The sequence below is a fragment of the Anolis carolinensis genome, chromosome 3 (genome assembly GCF_035594765.1).
Source record: "Anolis carolinensis isolate JA03-04 chromosome 3, rAnoCar3.1.pri, whole genome shotgun sequence".
NCBI lineage: Eukaryota > Metazoa > Chordata > Lepidosauria > Squamata > Dactyloidae > Anolis > Anolis carolinensis.
Genome location: NC_085843.1, coordinates 254258233 through 254278798, shown reverse-complemented (window position 1 = coordinate 254278798; position 20566 = coordinate 254258233). Strand labels below are relative to the sequence as shown.

At 38.1% G+C, this 20566-nt stretch overlaps 1 protein-coding gene across 1 annotated transcript in view; it reads left to right on the top strand.

Moving 5' to 3' along the window:
- The window catches only part of slc9a9 (solute carrier family 9 member A9), a 373122-nt gene that overhangs the window by 290335 nt on the left and 62221 nt on the right, over positions 1–20566 (top strand). The window contains exons 13-14 of the mRNA XM_008106200.3: positions 873–921; positions 6958–7028. Coding sequence (XP_008104407.1) covers positions 873–921; positions 6958–7028 — 120 coding nt within the window. The remainder of the gene's footprint in view (positions 1–872; positions 922–6957; positions 7029–20566) is intronic.

Here is a 20566-nt window from a genome sequence, read left to right as displayed (position 1 = left end):
TGTGGATAGGTGAAACTGTGGGTATCGGTCCCGCAGGTATGGAGGTTGTACTGCATGTCAAAAAAGGCTCCAACAGACAACAAACCTGAGGTAGTAAATAAAAGAGTGCATGCATCCAATATCTATGGTTCTTTTCATCCAAAGCTTTACCAAATAGTACTGTCCATTTCCAATAATACCATTAGTCTTGCCCAGACATTTCCCCTTGCCAAGCAGTGGCCACAGTGATAATAATTACAAGCCATCTAATTGAGATGGTTCAGACCCACCCATTACACAGACAGTTGTCCATCTGACATAACAGATTTGTGGCTGCTGATTTACCATTATGGGAAATACAATTTGGAATTTTCACCTTAGCCAACAAAACATCTCTGAGCAAAGATGATTGAAGGCTTCCCAAGATTCAAGTGGCAAGGGAATCTTACTATGAGGCAAATACAAAGAATAATAAAGTAGTTTGTTTATAAAGCAATCCACAATACCACATGCAAAAACCACAGGTTGGACCAGATGGTGACATAATTCTATTCCATACACATTTGGACAGATATTTACAAAGGAAACACTCTCCTTTTTTAGGGGGGGAGATGCGAGTTTATTTTACTTTTGTTCCATACATTCAATTAATGTCTTCCTGGTAGTATGTAGTCAGCTCTTTACATTTTAATTTGAAGGCATCTGTCACCAAAGAAACTCTCTCTTGACTAGGAAGCATCTTTTAAATGTCATAGCTTAGTATTATTCTAGTTTTATTTTTATTTCATGCCATTATTATATGTGATGTTTTATAGAGAAATTGTTGCTTTATATGTCCAATTATTCTTCATTTGCAATTTGGCCCATTATCATTGTTTGTGTGTTTTTCATAGTGTTGGTGTAGACCCAGATGAAGACCTGAAGACAGAAACTGCTGCACAGGCAAGTTACAATTTAAAGATAAATCTTAAAAGGGGATTCTGTGTTCATCCATGAATACTTTCAGATATTTTAAACTCTATGGCGTGATTTCTTGGAACCTTAGGAAAATGGCCAATTGTTCCTCAAAATCAGAAAATCCTGTTTCTTACATTCACCTATCTTATGAAATAAACTGTAGTTTAGTGAGAAATTGTGATGAACATCAGAACATCCTGAACAAAAGTAAAATTGAAATCTTTAATATAACAGTTATGTTAGGCAGCTCTCTGATTTCATTTTATTTGTTTATGAAGCATTTCAAAAGCATATTCCTTAAAAATAAATAAATGGAAATGTATTATTCAGATTCTGAACTGAAAATAGTTGGGCATCAAAATATTATAAATATGCACTTTATCACTGCATGGTCTAAATTCTATTGTTAGTATCAATACTACTATTGTTAGTCTTGTTGAATCATGGATTTACCTACATGTTATCTCAGCATTCAACAATGGACTCAATGGGTCTGTTCTAGATTAACTAGCAAGCAGGACATAAGCTATTATCTTAAATAGATGTTATAACATGGCTTCTATGTTTTGAAGTACACAGCAAGGATTCTGAACTCTGAATCAAAGTCAGTTTGTAACCAGGGAGAATGGACAAGTTGTACTATTCCATTCCATATACAGAAGACGACGAGACTGGATTTAATGAAAAAACAGTACCCAGCACCATAATACCATATTCAAGGATAGAGTTAATAATATCTTGTAGTTGTTGTTGCCTATGTAGATTTGTCAGGTCCAAAATATATTTACTAACAGCAGTTAAAAATTATGGCTGCATACAATGGAACATTACCAGGATTCCAGTTATGTGTTTGCATATACCTACCTGTCCTATGTTTACATACCACTGCCTGCTAATAATTATTATCATTTATTTATCTCTATTTGCTGTTCACTGTGTATATTTACACATGTTTATCTATCTGTATCTTATTGCCTATACATGATTATTGTTTTGTATGCTTTTTACTGTTGCATACTGTCACTTTATTAATTTAAGATGCACATGTCTGTGTTGCCAGTGTATGAAGCAGAAAGAGAAATAGATAGGCCTCGGGCAGATAGATGGATGGACAGGCAGGCAGGCAAACAAGTGGGAAGACAATATAGTTAGATTATTTGCTGTTGTCTGGATATATTATATTTGACCAGAACTTTCTTTAAAAATGTGGTGCATTGCACAAATTTTAATCTAACAGTTGTGGCCCAACTACATCTGATGGGCCAAAAGTTGCATATGCATCTCTGCTGTTTTCACAGCATGGAAGCCTCCAAACCTTTCTAAACACAGATGTTTCCAAACTCCTATATTCAAGTGTATAAAAGAAGAAAGTTGTTGAAAGTCTGATTTGGGTAAGGACTTGACTGCATTCTCCATATTATACTGCCACATCTGAATTCACGCTGGCTTAACTGCATTACATTATTCTCATGAAGGCATCTGAGATTTTTGCTGTGTCAGATCTGTCACTTTATACTAGATTTATCACTTACCCTGCAATGGACTAGTAGCTCATTTATTTTCACTTATTCACTAATAGACTTTCATAATGCAATATTGTGAATACATCAATAATGTTCAGAAATAATTGAATGCAGTCACTTCAGTTATTTCCAACTTGTTTAGAATACAAAGTTAGACATGATGTGCAGCTGCAGAGAAGTTGTCATTACATTTTTCATTTATTTCATTAATTTAAAAATGCGTATCCTGCCTTTCCACCATAAAAGCCCCAAAGCTTATAGAAACAACTAGATAACATGTCAAATACGGGAAGAAAAGGTCAAAAATGTGAAACAAGCAAAAGCAGAATTTCTCGTGTCTTCAGACAATGGTTCAGGTCTCAGAAAAGAATGAACAATGTTAGTTATTTTAAGCAATTTCAATTTATATCATATGAATTAATAAGCCTTCATTTAAAGCATATATTTGCTCTCCTGCTTAGCCTCTTTATAATTGCCACAATCTAATACAAAATGTATTGTATTTAAATTCACTAGTTTGTGCTCACCATTTTTGAATTAACCTAATTAAACTCAGCACCCACCATGTGCAAATGCCACCATAATTTAGAATGCACAAACAACATCTTGGATCTTGCATTTCCTGTTCTTGACATGGTAATATATGGGGTTTGGAAGTGATAACAGCTTGTCTTGTCATCTGAGCCAACAAAATGTGAGTAATGTTACTTGTGGTTTGTGTGAAACACAAACTTTCTAGTTGAGTTGTTTCAACCAAATCATAGTGAACATTATCTACCTTCTACCAGTTTAGAATACATGAAAAACTATGGTTAAGCAAAAGAAGAGAAGAATTTTCCTGAGCCTTCCTAACAGATGCACCAGAAAGATAACAAGGGTTGTTATAAATCAGTGTGTCACCCATGGTGGCCAATGAAACTTGCTTCTAAGCATGCATATGAGAATGGTACACTGTTTTATTATTACAAACAGCATTGTCAGTTCAGGAAATGAGCTACATGAAACTTCTGAACATATAGGATGAGCTATATGAACTCTTTCACCATATGTGATGGTAGGCTCTGCCATTATCTGGGAAACTAAGCTGAAGTTGATAGTCTCTCTTGAGGCAAACAAAGGGTTAATAATATGATGGCTTAGATTATGTTTATTGGGAGTCAACATCACATAGGGGAAATATAAATCATGAGAGACAGTTGCCCAATGAGAATAACCAGTTTTGGAGAAGTGTGCAAGCTTCAAGACATTTTCATGATAAGGCAGAAATAAGATAGAGACTGACAGAGATGTCACCTACCTCACTGTCCCTAGGCAAGCTTGGTCACAGGCTGGACAAAGAAGTCCAGACTCACAGCTTCCCAAGAACATTCAAAGACCCAGAACACCATCTGTGTAGTGAGTAAAGAAAAGTTCAAATAGTAGCATTAAGGTTTATCTTTCTTTCTATCAACTGAATATGACTTAGGATCTCATCACACCAATAAAATCAAGCCTCGTAGGATGCTTCCAGCCTGCTTTGGAGATGGAGCCCCATGCATGCCATCACACAATCTCATGTGACTTCTGTTGGAAGCACACGTCTGCCCGGTTTAGGCAACGCTTTCCCTGTGTGATGGGGAAGTGCCTGCCGTTTCATCACACTTGCTATTGAAATGGAATAGGAAAGGGGGCTCCCCCATGTGATAAGGTCGTATGATTGTTTGGCAACTTTGAAATGTCTAAAGGATTAATCTATTTTTATGTGAATGTATTTTAGAGCATGTCCACACTAGGCTTTTATGGAGATCGGATACCCTAATGAAAAAGTCCATTGTCACAGAAGCAAATGAATAAAATATCAGAAACCAATTCTATGTTCCAATATTAGTTTTCTTACATTGGCAAGTGAGTGGGTGATGATGAAGGGAACAGTGGGGAAGAATGTGCCATAATAATTGAAACATTATTATCTCTGCAGGAATGACCTTTTCATAAGCCATAAACTAAAAAAGGAAATAAAAAAGGCAAATATCTTCTAAGTTTGACAACAGTAAAATGAAAGCAATCCCGCTGCAGCAATTTAGAATAAATATATTTTTATTGATCATGGCATATGCTGTTGCTAGACTACTTAATACAATTGTAATCATTAACACAAATAAATACAGAATTGTTTTATGAGAGTACAAGTGTTGTGTAGAACAATACAATGCCTGTCCCCTGCCTCAAGAACAACTCCATATCCAAAAAAGTAAATTCTCCCTCACTTTGGGGGAGGATGAGCGGAGAAACAAGAATAGCAGCTAAGCGTAAAGTGGATTCCCAGGGTCCTATTACACTAGCAAATGATTAATTGATTAGACTGACAGATTAAAAACAGTTGTATGTTAGGAGGGAATAGAAGAGATTCCCACAGTGATTTCCACAAGAAAACAATGACTCAATAATAATAACATTAAGCACAAACAGAACCCTGATTTTAAAAAAATAGATTTAAAGGTTCAATTACAAACTACTAAAAGTGAAGAACACAAATGCTTTCACTGCTCACATGAACACCATAAATGATGAAGTTAGTTTTTAGCTCTTCTTGGAAAATAGTCCATTTCTGGCATACCTCCAGGAAAAGGAATCTGTCTTATGTTACCATGAAATATTGGTGGGAACAGAGCTATAGCTGGGACCAATAATAGTCAAACAATGCTGGGAACACCAAAAAGTTGGTTCCTTTATACCATTATTTTATTTTGCTCTTGTGAGCTTCTGAGCAGTGTCCATTAAAACCACAACCGCACAAAACATAAAAGAAATGTATTAGGAATTGAAATGAAACACGATAGTAAAAATCAGCGGATATTCAGAAGAATAGTGAACATACAAAATGTATTGCATTAAAATAAAGTTAATAACCATGGTTAGAGCATTGCAGCGGGATCAGTTATAATGTGACTAGCATAAAAATGGAAAAGGAAATAATAAATGAAATTCATATTAAGCAAAGAGCAAGATATAAGGCACAGTTAACTGAACACAGAACTGCAATAAAATCCCTACTAACGTTAATTTCTAAGAATGAAACAGAGAACATGTGGATTCTCTGGCGTGCAGCACTGATCACACAAAGTGCTCTCTGCAAAGGCTTTTGGCCCAAATGCCTAGATGTGAGAGAATATTTTTCAGCACCAGGCATTTGGCAAGCTCCATAGAGCAAAGATGAGCAGTCAGCCTTTCTTGGAGGTAAGCTATGATTTGCCACTCTCAACATCCTGTTTCTTGAGGCCCATGGTGCACTCTATCTCATGGGTTATCTAGCCCAACAATAAAAGAAAGCAGAAAAACATGGATCTACTGTCCCAGATTTCATGTGGATGGGTTCTGTGGAGGGAAATGGCAAAGTGAAATCCCATGGGTTTAACAGAGTGACTGTTCTATTCATCCATCCTCTAGTACAGTGGTTCTCAACCTATAGGTCCCCAGGTGTTTTGGCCTTCAACTCCCAGACATCCCAGCCAGTTTACCAGCTGTTAAGAATTTCTGGGAGTTAAAGGCAAAACATCTACAGGTTGGGAACATTGCTCTATATCCTCCCCCCACTTCCCAAAGCTATGGGGTGCTTGTAGAAATCTCTCTGTAGGACTCAGTACTACTTAGTACTTCTAATTAATACTAATACCTGCATTATGCTTGGTTGTAATTAGAGATAAGATTGTACCACTAGCTTTCTGTTTACATTTTTATTTATACTTCTTGCCTATGTCTCCAGAAAGCTGAAATAAATAGGAAGTAGCCAAGACCCTGGTGCTCGGTGGCGAAGTGTGTTAAAGCACTGAGCTGCTGAACTTGCAGACCGAAAGGTCCCAGGTTCAAATCCCGGGAGCGGAGTGAGCGCCCGCTGTTGCTCCAGCTTCTGCCAACCTGGCAGTTCAAAAACATGCCAATGTGAGTAGATCAATAGGTATCGCTCCGGCGGGAAGGTAGTGGCGCTCCATGCAGTCATGCCGGCCACATGACCTTGGAGGTGTCTACGGACAACGCCGGCTGTTCGGCTTAGAAATGGAGAGGAGCACCAACCCCCAGAGTCAGACATGACTGGACTTAACGTCAGGGGAAACCTTTACCTTTACCTAGCCAAGACCCCAATTCATCAGGGCTTATTTAGAAGAACTGTGTGGTTTAAGATTTATTATACGGTTTATTTTGCAGAACCCAAGCTGGGTGTGTTTCTAGCTTCAGTAGGACATCATCCTTGGGAGTTCCATGCATGACATATTCATTTCCATGACAGAAGATGTGGAATGCACATAACAACAAAATAAATAAGTGATAAATAGTCTCAGAATGTTGGGTATTTTAAATGGTTTAAAATATATATATTTCTGAAAACTGGTTAGATGAAATAGTTTGTGAACAAAAGAAAGGGTTTCTAATAAAAAGAGAAATGTTTTAAAATCATTTACATATTTAATTTAACTGACTTGTTGGATATCTTTAACGTTTTCCCTTTTTCATATTCTTGCAGGCCGCAAATAAAAGCACTACCAAAGCAGAAAGTGCCTGGCTCTTCAGAATATGGTATGGTTTTGACCACAAGTATCCTATCATCATGTGCATGTTAACAGTTCATGGAAAGCAATTTCATTAAAGGAGAAAACAGTAAGAATAAACATGGTAGGATAACTAGATACTTCTTTCATTCTGAAGTGCAGTGTGAAATTGAATCATATCTTTGCTACGGAAAAGACATAATAGCCAAAGAGTTCAAAGGAAGCCTTGAAATAGAAAATGCTGTTGCAGAACATTTCAAGAAGAACTGCATGGTTAGTCTGAGTATGCCTAACCTCAACAAAAGTACACTGAGGGCTTACAATAAATTGTTCTGAAACTCTTGGCAATAGCATAGTTATTTATATGCTTCCTTAGAGAAGCAATCTCACATTCCTAGGGATAACTGTCAAAGCACTATAGCATGCTGTGGACATGACTATCCATTAGCAAGGAGGAAAATACACAGGCAAAGGGCCCCATGGGGAAAACACTACTGTCTTGGCTGACCTGTCCATGGATGATTTTTTGTTTGTTTGTTTGTTTATTGATGTCCTCCATGAATAGTTCATTTAGGCCAAAGATCGACAGAATCCAATTGCCTTGTTCACCCGACATCCCTCCAACATGGCCACATAACCATGTAACCATCATTGTTGTCTAGTTATGCAGTAAATCTTGGACTAATTCATCCCAGTACCCACTTACTGGGAAGCCTCTATCACTTGAATAATGTCCAACTCATATTTTTACCTCCTCCCATAAGCAATCCCATGATCAGTGATGAAACATGTAGATGGTCACAAGCTTAGGCCCTTGGGTCTCACTTAAAAGGATCATAAGTGCAAGCAGGTGATGGGAAAGACCACCGCTGGAAAATTTAGGGAGATGACACTAGTGTAGACCAAAGTTTGCAAATGTTGCATCCTTTAACTACCATTCCCAGGATTTCCCAGATAGCATGGCCAAAATAACTAAAGATGCTTCCAGCTCAAACTGCTTGTCCTTTTACAGATGGTTTTAGTTGGCAGGTTCAGCCTTTCCCAGCCTGGCAACCTCCAGATGTGTTGGACCACATCTCTCATCATCTCCAATCAGAAGCTAAAATCCAACAGGGATGAGAGTTGAAATTGAAAACACCTGGAGGTGCCAGGCCATGGATGCTCCCTTTATTTCTCCACAATAAGAAGGCAAGATATTTACTAAAACTTCTTGGTTTTTTTAAACCAGTTATTAAAGTCTTCCTTGGAAACATTTCCATATAAACTGTGAGTAAATAAGATATCAAATGTAGTTCTATTTTTTTCAGGCGCAGGTAAAAATTCAATTTGCAGTGCAGTACAAAAGGAAAGAAGGTTTTAAAAATTAATGCCAAGTGGCATCAGAGTATGCTTTAGACACACACTGATTCCATTTCTTCTTTAGATATAAAAGTCTGTGACTGTGGATGTTTGAAAGGGCAAAAAACAGTATATATCAATACAACTGGGGGGAAAGGGGGGGGATGCAGATAGAAAGTGAAGCTCACAGATTGAATGGTTCTGTCTTTCCATCCTCAAAATAAAAAGAAATGAAATATCAACCGGGATGAACTGCAAGTGAAGAGGGAGGAAAGGTAGCTAGAGACATTGTTCAAGGTTTTGAGCTTATTTTCAGCTCAAAAATTACTTTCCCTAAGCTTCTTCTTTTTTTCATTTAAAGGGAAAGATACAGGTACACTATGCCTTTTCATATACAGTGAAACTTAGATACTTGCAATCCTATATTTCTCCCTAAAGATAGAAAGGCAATTTAGGAAGAAATATTTTGAGATGGGAAATGAAGGGAAAAGAGGTACAGAACCTTTCTCTTCCAGCAATTTTTCTGTCAGTGGCTGGTTACTAATCTCAAGGGATATAGATTACTTCTTGTGTCAGGCTCCAGGCCTCCCAATAGCAGTTGCTAAGGAACACAAGTAAGAGCACACTATTGAACCAGCATATTGCAAGTGAGGTCACCAGGGTATTGGGCTGGCCATTGGACTGGATCGACTTTGCTTGATCCAGAAAGTCTTGTGTTCCCTGCACTGACATACAGTGCATGTGATTTTTCCTTTTAAAAAGTAAGAAGAAAAGAGAGACAATGTGAACTGAGAATAAATCAATGCAACTCAGTTTCATGACAAAAGGTGAGGAAAGTGCTATAGGTGACTGAGTGCATCTACACTGTAGAATTAATGCCGTTTTATGTCACATTAATTGCCATGGCTCATTGCTATGGAGTTATAGTAGTTTAGGACATCATCACATGGGGCTTTTGCCCCGTCCCATGACGCTTCTAGGATAGAGCCAAGATGGAGCCCTCCAGAGCCCATTGCATAATGCAGGGTTACTTCTGGTGGGGGCTTCATCTTGGCTCCATCCTGGAAGCATCGTAGGATGGATCTCTGAGAACATGGGTGACTACCTGTGTTCTCATTAACTAAGCCAAGCAATGATAGTTTCCCCCGTTTGATGAGGAAAGGGTAATGAGGGTGATGTGGGGCACTTAACACCATTTTCCCCACTGCCCAATGGATTTGCCCCATTGTGTCCCACAGCTTAAGGACTTCCTTGTGATGAGGTACTTAGTCTGATAAGGCACCAGAGAAAGCTAAAGACCTCAGAAACTCCCACAATTCCATAGCATTAAGCCATGGCAGTTAAAGTGATGTCAAACTATATTAATTCTACAGTGTAAATGCACACTAAGTAACAGTGAACAGAAAGTAGTCAGGAAAGCTAAGACAGGAATAAAGTTCATATTCAGGTACCAAAAGGCAAAGACAGAAGAAGTCAATATCTGGAGAGGAACCAGTGAGGAATGAGTAAAATCTGAAGAGTTGAGATGCAATCCTAACAGATAAAGAAAAAGTATGCCAGTGTCTCTATGCTGAAACCAACTTCCCACCCACACAACCTCAAAAAGTTAAAAATTACTTAGGGCCACAAACGTTTTGTTGGCTTTGTGGATGTGTCCCTAAGCTGCAGGAGATTTGAATCTGGCATGAGCCAGTTCCTCCTTGCCCCAACTCTTTTCTACTCTTTTGGCTCTTTTACAAGGAGATCTTAGCTAGACAAGCAGAGATCAACTAGCATAAGAGGATTATGTTAGAAGAAGAGCATTTCTGATGACTGGAGGGGGATTTCTGCTAACAGAATAGCCTTGTGCTTACAGCTAGTATACCCTTGAGTTAGAATTGTTAGCCGAATCTCTGGCATAAAGTGTCTTGTGTTTTTGTTTCTTTGGGTTTTTTTCCTAATTGTGCTTACAGTAGGCAGAGAGAATCCATGTGTCTGGATTAAGCTGCAAAACTGAGGAACCCATAGTTAAGAATTGGTGGCAATCCTTTTTGTCAGTCAGTTGATTTGTGATGTTCTGTATTTCAAAAAAAGTTCCCATGTTTAATAATAAGTTGGAAAGCACTCTTGAAGTGAAAGCAAATTTACATTCTAAGAAGCTATTTCCTGTCATAAACAGGCATCTTTCTCTAGTATTCTCGTTTACTGCAACTGCTGTCCTGCCATTATTGTACAAATGTATTTTCATTTTTTAAAGTAGCAATTTTTACATCTTATTTCAACCGACAACTTTATGCTGAAATCCCCAAAGAGATGAACAGTTCAAGCTTCTATTGCTAGCACTGACAAATCTAAGCATTTTCATATGCTGAATTGTTCTTTCTGGAAGAAGTTCCAATTCCTTAGAGTGATAGCAATTATCCAGATGAAATGTTTCTACCATCCATTTGTCCTACCTTTAGAAATGGTATGAAATTCTGCTGTAGAATCCGAAAGGATCAAGTAATATATTGGTGATACATTGCTTTGTTAGCATGTTGGGTTGTCTGGTCATTTGCCAGATGTTGTGGTTCATTGGTTGGTTCATCTTTGAGTATTCATGGATGCCATATTTGGGAATGAAAAGGATTTGGGGATGGAGATTGAGGATGCAGTTTGCTTCTTTTTTTACCATGTCATCTTTAATAAGTTGTCCTTTGAACACTGTTTTCTAACAGACATTCTACTTATGTTATACACAACTCTGGACTTTGCAGACCGGGAAAACTGACTTCCAGTTTTAGGGTAGTTTTAGGCCTTTAAAAAGCTGGAAAGACTGGATAATCTCCCCAAAAGAACAACCACATCAAATTTTAGGGCAATGATTTAAGGGAGTGTAAGGAACATAAGGAGAGGCATGCAGATCTCAAGCTTCCCTTTACCCACCCTTGGATTTTCATGACTCCAGACTACATGTGAAGAGCCTCGCTTTCAAATACTCCTCCATACAAAAATTCATCCAATGCAGGAAAATAACATGGCTAGACTGCAATCGTTCTCCTTGGCATCTAGATAACTGTTCAGTCCTGTGACATCCCATTTGAAGCCTGAAGTGGTGCTTCCCATATATAATTTTAACCTTTTCAATAACTTCCAAATTTATTATGATTTGAAGTTTCACCAGTCTTTCTCAGACTTCTATTCTAAGGTGATGTTGGACTACAGTTTCCATCACTCCTAATTCATTTTAATACAGCTGGATTTAAAAGGCCATGTGCAAATTCCAGGCTATGAAATGTTACTAAGAAAAGTATAAACTGAACAACAGCTTTTAAAAAAACTGTCAAAAAATAGTCTACTCTGTCAAACATGCATACATACATAAATGTTTGTGGTGTTTTCATGGCTTGGTATTTAGATACTTTGTTGTAAGATCACAGCTATTTCTTTCTCTTGTAGCGGCGTATTTATACTCAAGGCTAGGGAAACATGTACAAGTTTTTGGAATATTATTCTCTCCCCAACTCCTAATAATGGATTTTTTTTTACTTTATTTGTTAGCTCACTATCTCATTTGGTGAACTGAGGCAAGATTAAGTTTAATTCGTAACTCCCATGAGAATGAGAAGACAACGTTCATTATTTTTAAAAATTAATTCCATCCAATTTTAGGGGGAAATGCAAATTTTGGTAAGTTTTTTAAAAATTAAAAATGAACCGAACAAGATTTTCATATAGCCTAATTGTAAATTTTCTGCTATGGTCTTATTCATTTTAAATGCACCCAGGATAAGAACAGTAAACAGTAAACTGCTTAGAAAGTGGTTTGAAGAAAACCAGGCAGAATAAGTCTGATGTGACGTGAGTTACACCCAAATGGCCAGTGCATTATTGCTAAATTACATAAAGCTTTGAGCAACTCTTAAACAGAGAAGTAACCCCATCCTCTAAAAAAAAACCAAATGAATTTTAAAAATGTAAAATGGCCTTAATTCAGTCCTTCACAATTATTTGTAATATCTAGTATCAGGTTATTTTTAAATAAAAATGGATAGAATAGAAAGATATATCTAACATTGTAAAGAGGGCAGAGTATGCAGTATAACATTTTGAATTTTAATGGGCAAAATGTCATTGATTCTGTTTCTGCAGCCTTGTTTTTACAGCCTGCGGTATGTCACTGTCCTTATAGAGCATAGCAGCCAGGCCTAGGAGAAAACACAAACTATCCTCACAGAAGTTTGATTAATAATTTAAATATGCTGTCACTACCAAGCAAAGTAATAAAAGTTCCCATTTCAGTTTGTGCGCATATAGGTTTTATTTGTAGGCTTCTGTATTCTTTTGTTCAGCATAAATTTAGACAAAACTGATTATACTGCGCGCACGCACACACTCACTCACACATACACACACACACAAATCAGGTGCTGGACATAACAATTGTTTCCAGGCAAGAAAAGATAATTCAAGACATCTGTTGGGTTTCAGGGTTAGAGAGAATCTGTTTTGTTTTGTTTTGCTTTGCTTTGCTTTGCTTTTCTGGATACTTTTTTTAAAAATGTTTTTCTCCTGTTGATCACTTTCTTCTATCAGATCTAATCTACTTCATTGTGTTGTTGTAGGATACAACAGGTGAAGTGGTGCTTGTAAACCATCTAGCCAACCGTGGAGGAAAGACAAGATAGAAATGCAGTAAATAATTAGGTTTCTGAACCTTTTTTTATAATAGGTTGACAACTGTGTGCCAGAGGAGGTTTCTGGAGGAGGTATAAAGAACTAGAAGATAGCCTCTTCTACCCCATACAAGAAAAGACATGCACCGATGGTGGACACAAAACTACACTGACAGATTATTATACCCCAACTCCTTGATCTTGGCCATTGATCTTTAGGATCTTCAGTTAGCTGCCCTGTAATTACAATTTTTAATTTTTTTTAAAACACTCCAAAGATTTGTTACCATTTTCAGTGCTGGCATTAAAGAGAAGGGGAAATGGATCTGCCTGGGTTTCTCGCTCTTTGATCTCCTCTATGCAGTGCAGTCACAAAGCAAAACCTGAAAGATGAAACTGAAAGAAAGAAAATAGCATGAGATGAGAGAGGATGTATCATCAGGATGAAGATTTGCAAACCTTTAAATCTAAAGTTTAGGACAAGTGTGGGAATTGTGCATCCCACTCATGAAGCCTGCCATTAAAAAATCAGCCAAAAATGAAGTATCTATCTTGTACTTCAAGGCCTTCAGGGGAACATGATTCGCCACCTATCACATACTTAAAATGGCTCTAAACAATGCTCCTTTGGAAAAAAAAATGAAATTACCAATTTTTCTTTTCACTTCCAGTTTCTAGAAAATGCCTAGGTGTGTCATTCACAATCTCACACACACACAGCTGAGTCCTTCCATTGAATTAATCTCAAACTTTTGTAAACATTATTCTATTTCATTTATCAAAAGTTTCTGAAACCTTCTTGGGCCTTAAGTCTAGATAAAACATAGAGTGTGATTGCTTAAAATATGTTCAGCACTGTCGCATGGGGGAAGCAGGGGAAGATTCTACCTTGTTCGCAGAAAGAACTTGTAATTCCAGCAGCTGAAAAGCTGACAATCAAAGAGAATTTCTTCCTATGATCTTGAGTTGAATCTGCCCTTTATCATGAGCTGTCACTGTCATGGACAAAAGCTTAGAAGGAGACCGAAGTTGCTTTATCAACAATTCAGGAGCGAAAAATCATGACTGCTCTAATTTATGTTGCAGCTCTATAGAAGTAAGATACTTTGAAATTTAAACCACTTTACAGACATAGTCATTTAAGTGGAAATGCATGCATGCATTTTTTTTTATATCAGAAGCACCTTGAGAAACTGCAAGTCGCTTCTGGTGTGAGAGAATTGGCTGTCTGCAAGGTCATTGCCCAGGGGATGCCCAAATGTTTGATGTTTTTACCATGCTTGTGGGAGGCTTCTCTTGTGTCCCCACATAGCGAGTTGGAGCTGACAGAAGGAGCTCATCCGTGCTCTCCCCAGATTCGAACCGGTAACCTTCAGGTTAGCAACCCAACCTTCAAGTCAGTGGTCCTGCCGGCACAAGGGTTTAACCCATTGTACCACAAAGCAATAAAATGTATGTACATTGTTGTTTTAGTCAACAATAAGTTTTCAGCCCAGTTACAAGCTTTGTAGTAGGGCACACTGACAAGTGGCTTTATTACATGCATATATCGTTGTCTCTTTTTGTTTTTAATGCTGAAATTATACAATTGCACTAAAATTAAAAATAAGAGGACCACACTAGTGTACAAGGCAAGGTTATGAGGTATGTGAATCAAAGGGACAGTACCAATGGTCTTCAACCTAGTTTGTATCCACTATCTATGCTGACATGACTGTAGCAGAATAGCAGATTGATGTAATAAAGAACAAGAAAATGAATGAGGGAGAAACAGCCCCTAAGACGGCTTGATTTCAACTTGATTTCAACTGCAATTCACGAAAGATAGCACCAAAACATCACAATGTATTGAAAACATCAACTACTAAAACATTGACTATAAATAAAGATAGAATTGCATGAAATGAACTTACAATAATATTGTCAGAAGTTAAATCTGTAAAAAGTTCAGTCCTGTGAAGATTTTTTAAAATCTGTGATCCTTGCCTGCCTAGAGAAACAGCTGTGGATCCGGGCGGGAGGTAGACTGCGTTTGATAATACAGAACGTTGGATAAGCGAAGGTTGGATAAGTGAGACTCTACTGTACCTTGTGGTCTCTTCCAACTCTTCCAGATCCCCTTTGGGTTGAGAATGGAACCAGTTTCAAATCATATACCATCACTTGTTGCATTCATCACTTAGTACTTCAGCAAAGAAGCAAAATAGAGTTCTTGTTCCCAGCAGAAATGCTAGGATTTTCACATCTTCCATTGTTCCTTCACAACAGGTTGTTAGATTAGCAAAGATTAGAGTTCCCAAATCTCAGGACCCTGTGGCCCTGCTCGTCCAGGTCTTAAGATGAAGAGAACAATCTCAGGACAAAGAACATTTTCTTGGGGAAAAAGAAAAAGAAAAAGAAATATTGCTGGGCCTGCTGATGTAACTTCTCTTGGCCTTCTTCACTCAAACTGTGAACAGCATCGGAGCTTAGCATTTAACATAAGGAAATAGTGAGCTACCTTAGCATTTTCTCACTTCAAGAATAAATGAATACAGGATTGCTGCACTATGGGTTTGTATAGCTTATTGTTAGCTTTCTCACTTCTGTTTTCCCCCTTACTCCCTGCCCCCTACCCTGAATGTTTGAAGCCATAGTACAGTTATCTTTCTTGGTCAGAGGTGAACATGGGTGATGCATTGTTAGCAAAACTGAAAGAAAGGGACAAAAAACGCCTTGTATGAATGGCTTTCTTCTGTTGCTCTAGTGAGGCGCTTATTTTCTTTTCCTTTCAATTCTTGATTTCAATTCTTTCTCCTCTTCTTTTCCTTTCTCTCCCACCTTCAACTTCTGGCTAAATGTCAGAGATAGAAAGGTAAGCACAATTACGTCCTGTCTATTTATGTGGAAGAGCTTAACTCCACATATCCATCAAAAGCTGCCTGTATTGTTACCCATGATATGTCACTAGGGCATGCTTAACTCTCCCAGATAATGAATGGCATTTAAAACTGGTTAACTTTTGCTGGATAATGTTATATCAATTTTTCTATATTTTATAATCGGTGGTATTTTAACTATATTTTCCTTGCATGCAGCAATCTATACATAGCAAGCAAGTCTTATGGCCCTTCCACATAGCCATATAACCCAGAATATCAAGGCAGATAATCCACAATATCTGCTTTGAACTGGATTATCTGAGTCCACATTGGCATATAATCCAGTTCAATGTGAGTTTTATACAACTGTGTGGAGGAGGCCTTAAATGACTAAGACACCCTAGCTCACTACCATCTATACTGTTTGGCAGGCGCTTTTCAGGGTCTTTCCCGTGGTTTTCCAGGTATGCCAGGAACAGAAACTAGGGTCTTTAATAGGCAAGGAAAGTGGTGCTGCCATTTTCTGTATTTGAAGAGCTCTTTTGAAGAGCTTTCAGGGAAAGTTGGTGAGAGGAATGATAATGGAAGTCTATAAACAAAATAAACTGGACATCCTGCAGAGATCCATCCTGCAGAGATCCATAAAAGAAGGTTTAGGATGAGATTCAGTGCTAGTAGGTAAAGGTAAAGGTTTTCCCCTGACATGAAGTCTAGTTGTGTCCAACTCTGGGGGTTGGTGCTCATCTCCATTTCTAAGTCAGAGAGCCAGCATTGTCCATAGACACCTCCAAGGACATGTGGCCAGCATGACTGCATGGAGCGCCGTTACCTTCCCGCCGGAGCGGTACCTATTGATCTACTCACATTTGCATTTATTTAACTGCTAGGTTGGCAGAAGCTAGGGATAACTACGGGAGCTCACCCCGCTCCCCAGATTCGAACTGCTGACCTTTTGGTCAGGAAGTTCAGCAGCTCAATGGTTTAACTTGCTGCGCCACCGGGGGCTCCCAACAATGCTAGTAGTGTTTCCATTAGTGGTAGAACCCAAAACAGGTTATTCTGAATTGAAGCAAGTCCTGAATTCATTGGGCACAAAGCCCCTTTTTTCTGCATGTGTGGCTCTGCATCTGTATCAATTCGTATATTTATTCCGCAATGTTTTGACCCCTAGCCTGCACATATCTGGAGTTGATCTAGGGCACACATGTCAAACGCAAGGCCCTCAGGATGAATCCAACCTGCCACATCAGGCTTTCAATGCCAGGGCAACATAGTTATATTTATACAGTCTTACAATCAGGGCTGTAGCCAATTGGGGTGGGGGGGGGGTTAGGGGTTCAACCCTGCCAAAAATTTTCAAGCTTTTTTTTTAAAAAAAACCTGGTTTACTCATGAATTTTAACTGATTAACCAAATCCCGATGAGTGTCCATTGAAGTTTAGCTGTCTTGAGTGTCCACTGAAGTTTATCGATGGAGCTTGATTTCTAAATTATTTTGCGCTATGGAACTATTCTTCATGATTCACTAAAAAAAATTAAACACCCCCCCCCCCATTTTTTTTGGCTATGGCCCTACTTACAATTACAAATGGCCCTTTGAAGAATATCACATAGCCCTTGATGAAAATGAGTTTGACAATCCTGGTCTATGGTTTCACTGGGGAGAAAAATGACAGAAGTGTAGTTCTGGAAAAGGGGACAAAGACATCTATCCCTCTTCTCAGTCTTCTCCTGACCAGAGAAAACCACTTGGCTTGGTAGTTTTTCTACTATGAATCACACCTAACCATACATATACACACAGATGTACTCATTTAGGATTTCTCTGTAATTTTGCCAGTTTAGCAGATTCAAAAATTGCTTTGGGATTGTTCTTATATGGACAGTACCCAAGTTATGAACAAAATAGTTTCTGTAGGTTTGTTCTTAAGTTGCATTTGTATGTAAGTCAAAACAGGTACATTTTTTCAGTGTAACTCCAGCCACATATATATGTAGAGTGTGTGTGTGTGAGAGAGAGAGAGAGAGAGAGAGAGAGAGAGAGAGAGAGAGAGAGAGAGAGAGAGAGAGAGAGAGAGAGAGAGAGAGAGAGCGTGCTTTGGTTAACATAGAGAAGGGTTAACATCCCTATAGTGTTTATTTTGCTGTCTGTCCCTGTGATAATTGGATTTTGAGAAATGTGGCTTGTTGTAGAAACAAGGATTGTTGATAAAGTAGAGACACCTTTTCCCCATGAAAACTCTTTAAGGAGTGAATTTCCCTTCCAGGGTAAAAATTTCTCTCACTTCCTGTTGTCTCAGCCCCATTCTTAACTAGGAGTCGGATTATTGTAACTCGGGGACTACCTGTATACTTTGGCTTCTGTTTGTGTGTGTGTCTGTGTGTGTGTGTATGTGTGTACAAAATTCAGAGTTTAATATGTTTTTTTCTGCATATCAAATGATTTTAGAAAACCATTTAAATAATATGGAGTGTGAAAGGCTGGGCTGATACTTATTTTATCAGAATTGATCCACACATTCATGAATAAGTCATGACATTTCACTTCTTTACTTTGAGTCCTGTAAAATATTTATACACTATTCACACTTGTGAGCAAATCTGACATGACGATATCCATTTACTCATAGATATTTGACCTGAGGAGTGCATTCTTTGACAGTGGGAATAAGTAAGGATATTATGTATGTTTTTGTTGCAATTTTAAAGGTTGCTCCCTTCCTGTTTCTATTTTGGCCAATTTTCAGCCCAATTGAAGGGCTTTAGGGAGGTTTCCAAAGTGTGTGGGCTTGGAATAAAGAAGACCAAACTACTTTGTTTTGAAGTGGCTTAGAAAAGTCACTGGGGGAGGGCTAAGATGTATGGGAGCTTTGCTTCACCTCTGCAGCCTCACCAGGGTCACAGAAGTGGAAAGTGGTCCCATCTCCTTTGCAATTGTTCAACCCTAGCTTAAATAATAAACCTCCCTGTCCCATATTAAATTCCTCATAACAAATCTTTCTTCTACCATGGCAAAGAGACAATGTCCTCCACCATATCAGAAGGGAGCAGGACAGTTGAAGAAACCTAGAAACCTAAGGCACAGAGCACAGACTCTGTATCAGACATCCTTTCAGGCCTGAAAACAATAAACCTCTGTTTCTTTTGCCTTCAAACTTGGTCTGTATGTTGATCTGGTCTTCAAGGTAGCAGGGCACACCAGGCACCAGATTCTCAGATGTTGCTTTCACCTATTCTTCAAGGTAACTTCTTGAACTTTGCCTAATATTAAGGGTGGTCCTGGCACATGAATTGATAGCAGTGGTTCTCAATCTGGGGTCCCCAGATGTTTTTGGTCTTCAACTCCTAGAAATCCTAACAGCTGGTAAACTGGGTGGAATTCCTGGGAGTTGTGGGCCAAAAACATCTAGGGACCCCAGGTTGAGAACCACTGATTTATAGTAAGTTAGCAGAAAGGTCAAAAATTGGTTATGAAGTGCAGAAATAATTGGTATTAAGGTTTATGGGTGGAAAGCCAAAGTGATTTGAGTATGGACTGGGACTATGGCAAACCAAGGTTCAAATCTCTGCTCAGCCATGGATAAGTCATAGCCTCAGAAGAAGGACACAGCAAAGCCATATTAACAAATATTGCCAAGAAAACTCCATCTTAAGGCTGTTATAAATCAGAAATTCCTTTAAGGCATAAAACAGCAAGGCTTATGGAAATGTTATGAATAGAGGAGGTAGAATATATAGGAAGAATAAACTCACCAGAATGTTGCACTATGGGACACCTAAGAAGACTGAAGTATAATTTTGAAAGTCAAAAGAGAGAGAAGCTTTCAAGAAAAGTATTGGAACAAGCAGTGATATAATCTCTCAGGGGAAATATAGGTATTCCAGAGCTTTTGTACACTTGAAACTAAATTTTATAAAACAGTAGGAAATTACTTTGATCAAGTTGAATCTAATCTAATAGGACTTCTTTCTCTAATATCTGTCCTTTAAAGAGTCTATTTTTTTTTTTTTACAGCACCAAAATTAAGCTATCCCTGAAGTAGCTGTTCTCTAACGGAAGGCTTTTCCTAGTGACACTGTCTTTCTGCTTTAAAGACTTCATAGTAATATGTGGTGCCTCCGATTTTGAAGTAATAAAAATTCATGTGGAGAAAATGTTATAGGTTGTTAAGGAAATCAACGCTCAAAGTAAAGAATAGGTATGGAAAGCAGAGCACAGAGGAGAAAAGACAATTGAGTCTTCATTATTATTGCCTCACAGGAGGGACTGTTTGGAAAGACTATACTTTCTCTGACAAACTAGGGGGAATTACATTACTTGTCCTTTTTCCCTCAGAAAAGTTACATGGACATTTACAAAGATTTTATCACAGAGAATTGGTTTGGGATTGAATAAGACTGTATGATAGTATCAAAATCGATTTTCTCCAATTATTTATAGTATGGTATAGTGTAAAATTGTTCAGTGGTTAATGTTCTCCTGAGATTTATTCCATTAGAATGTACAACTTAAACTATACATATTTATTTAAAAGAGTACATAGGATTACAGCCTCTGTTAAGACTAATATCATACAGCACCTTTATTAATGTGTGTCTGACCAGATATGTCCTCCTTTAGCCCCTCTATTTGTTCAAAAGATAATTACACCTAGCTAGAAGAATCAGGCAGAAGCATTGCTTTTCCTTGCACTCAGTTCCAAGTCTTTTTTTGATAGATGCTCTTCATATCAAGGCATGCTCTATGTGAA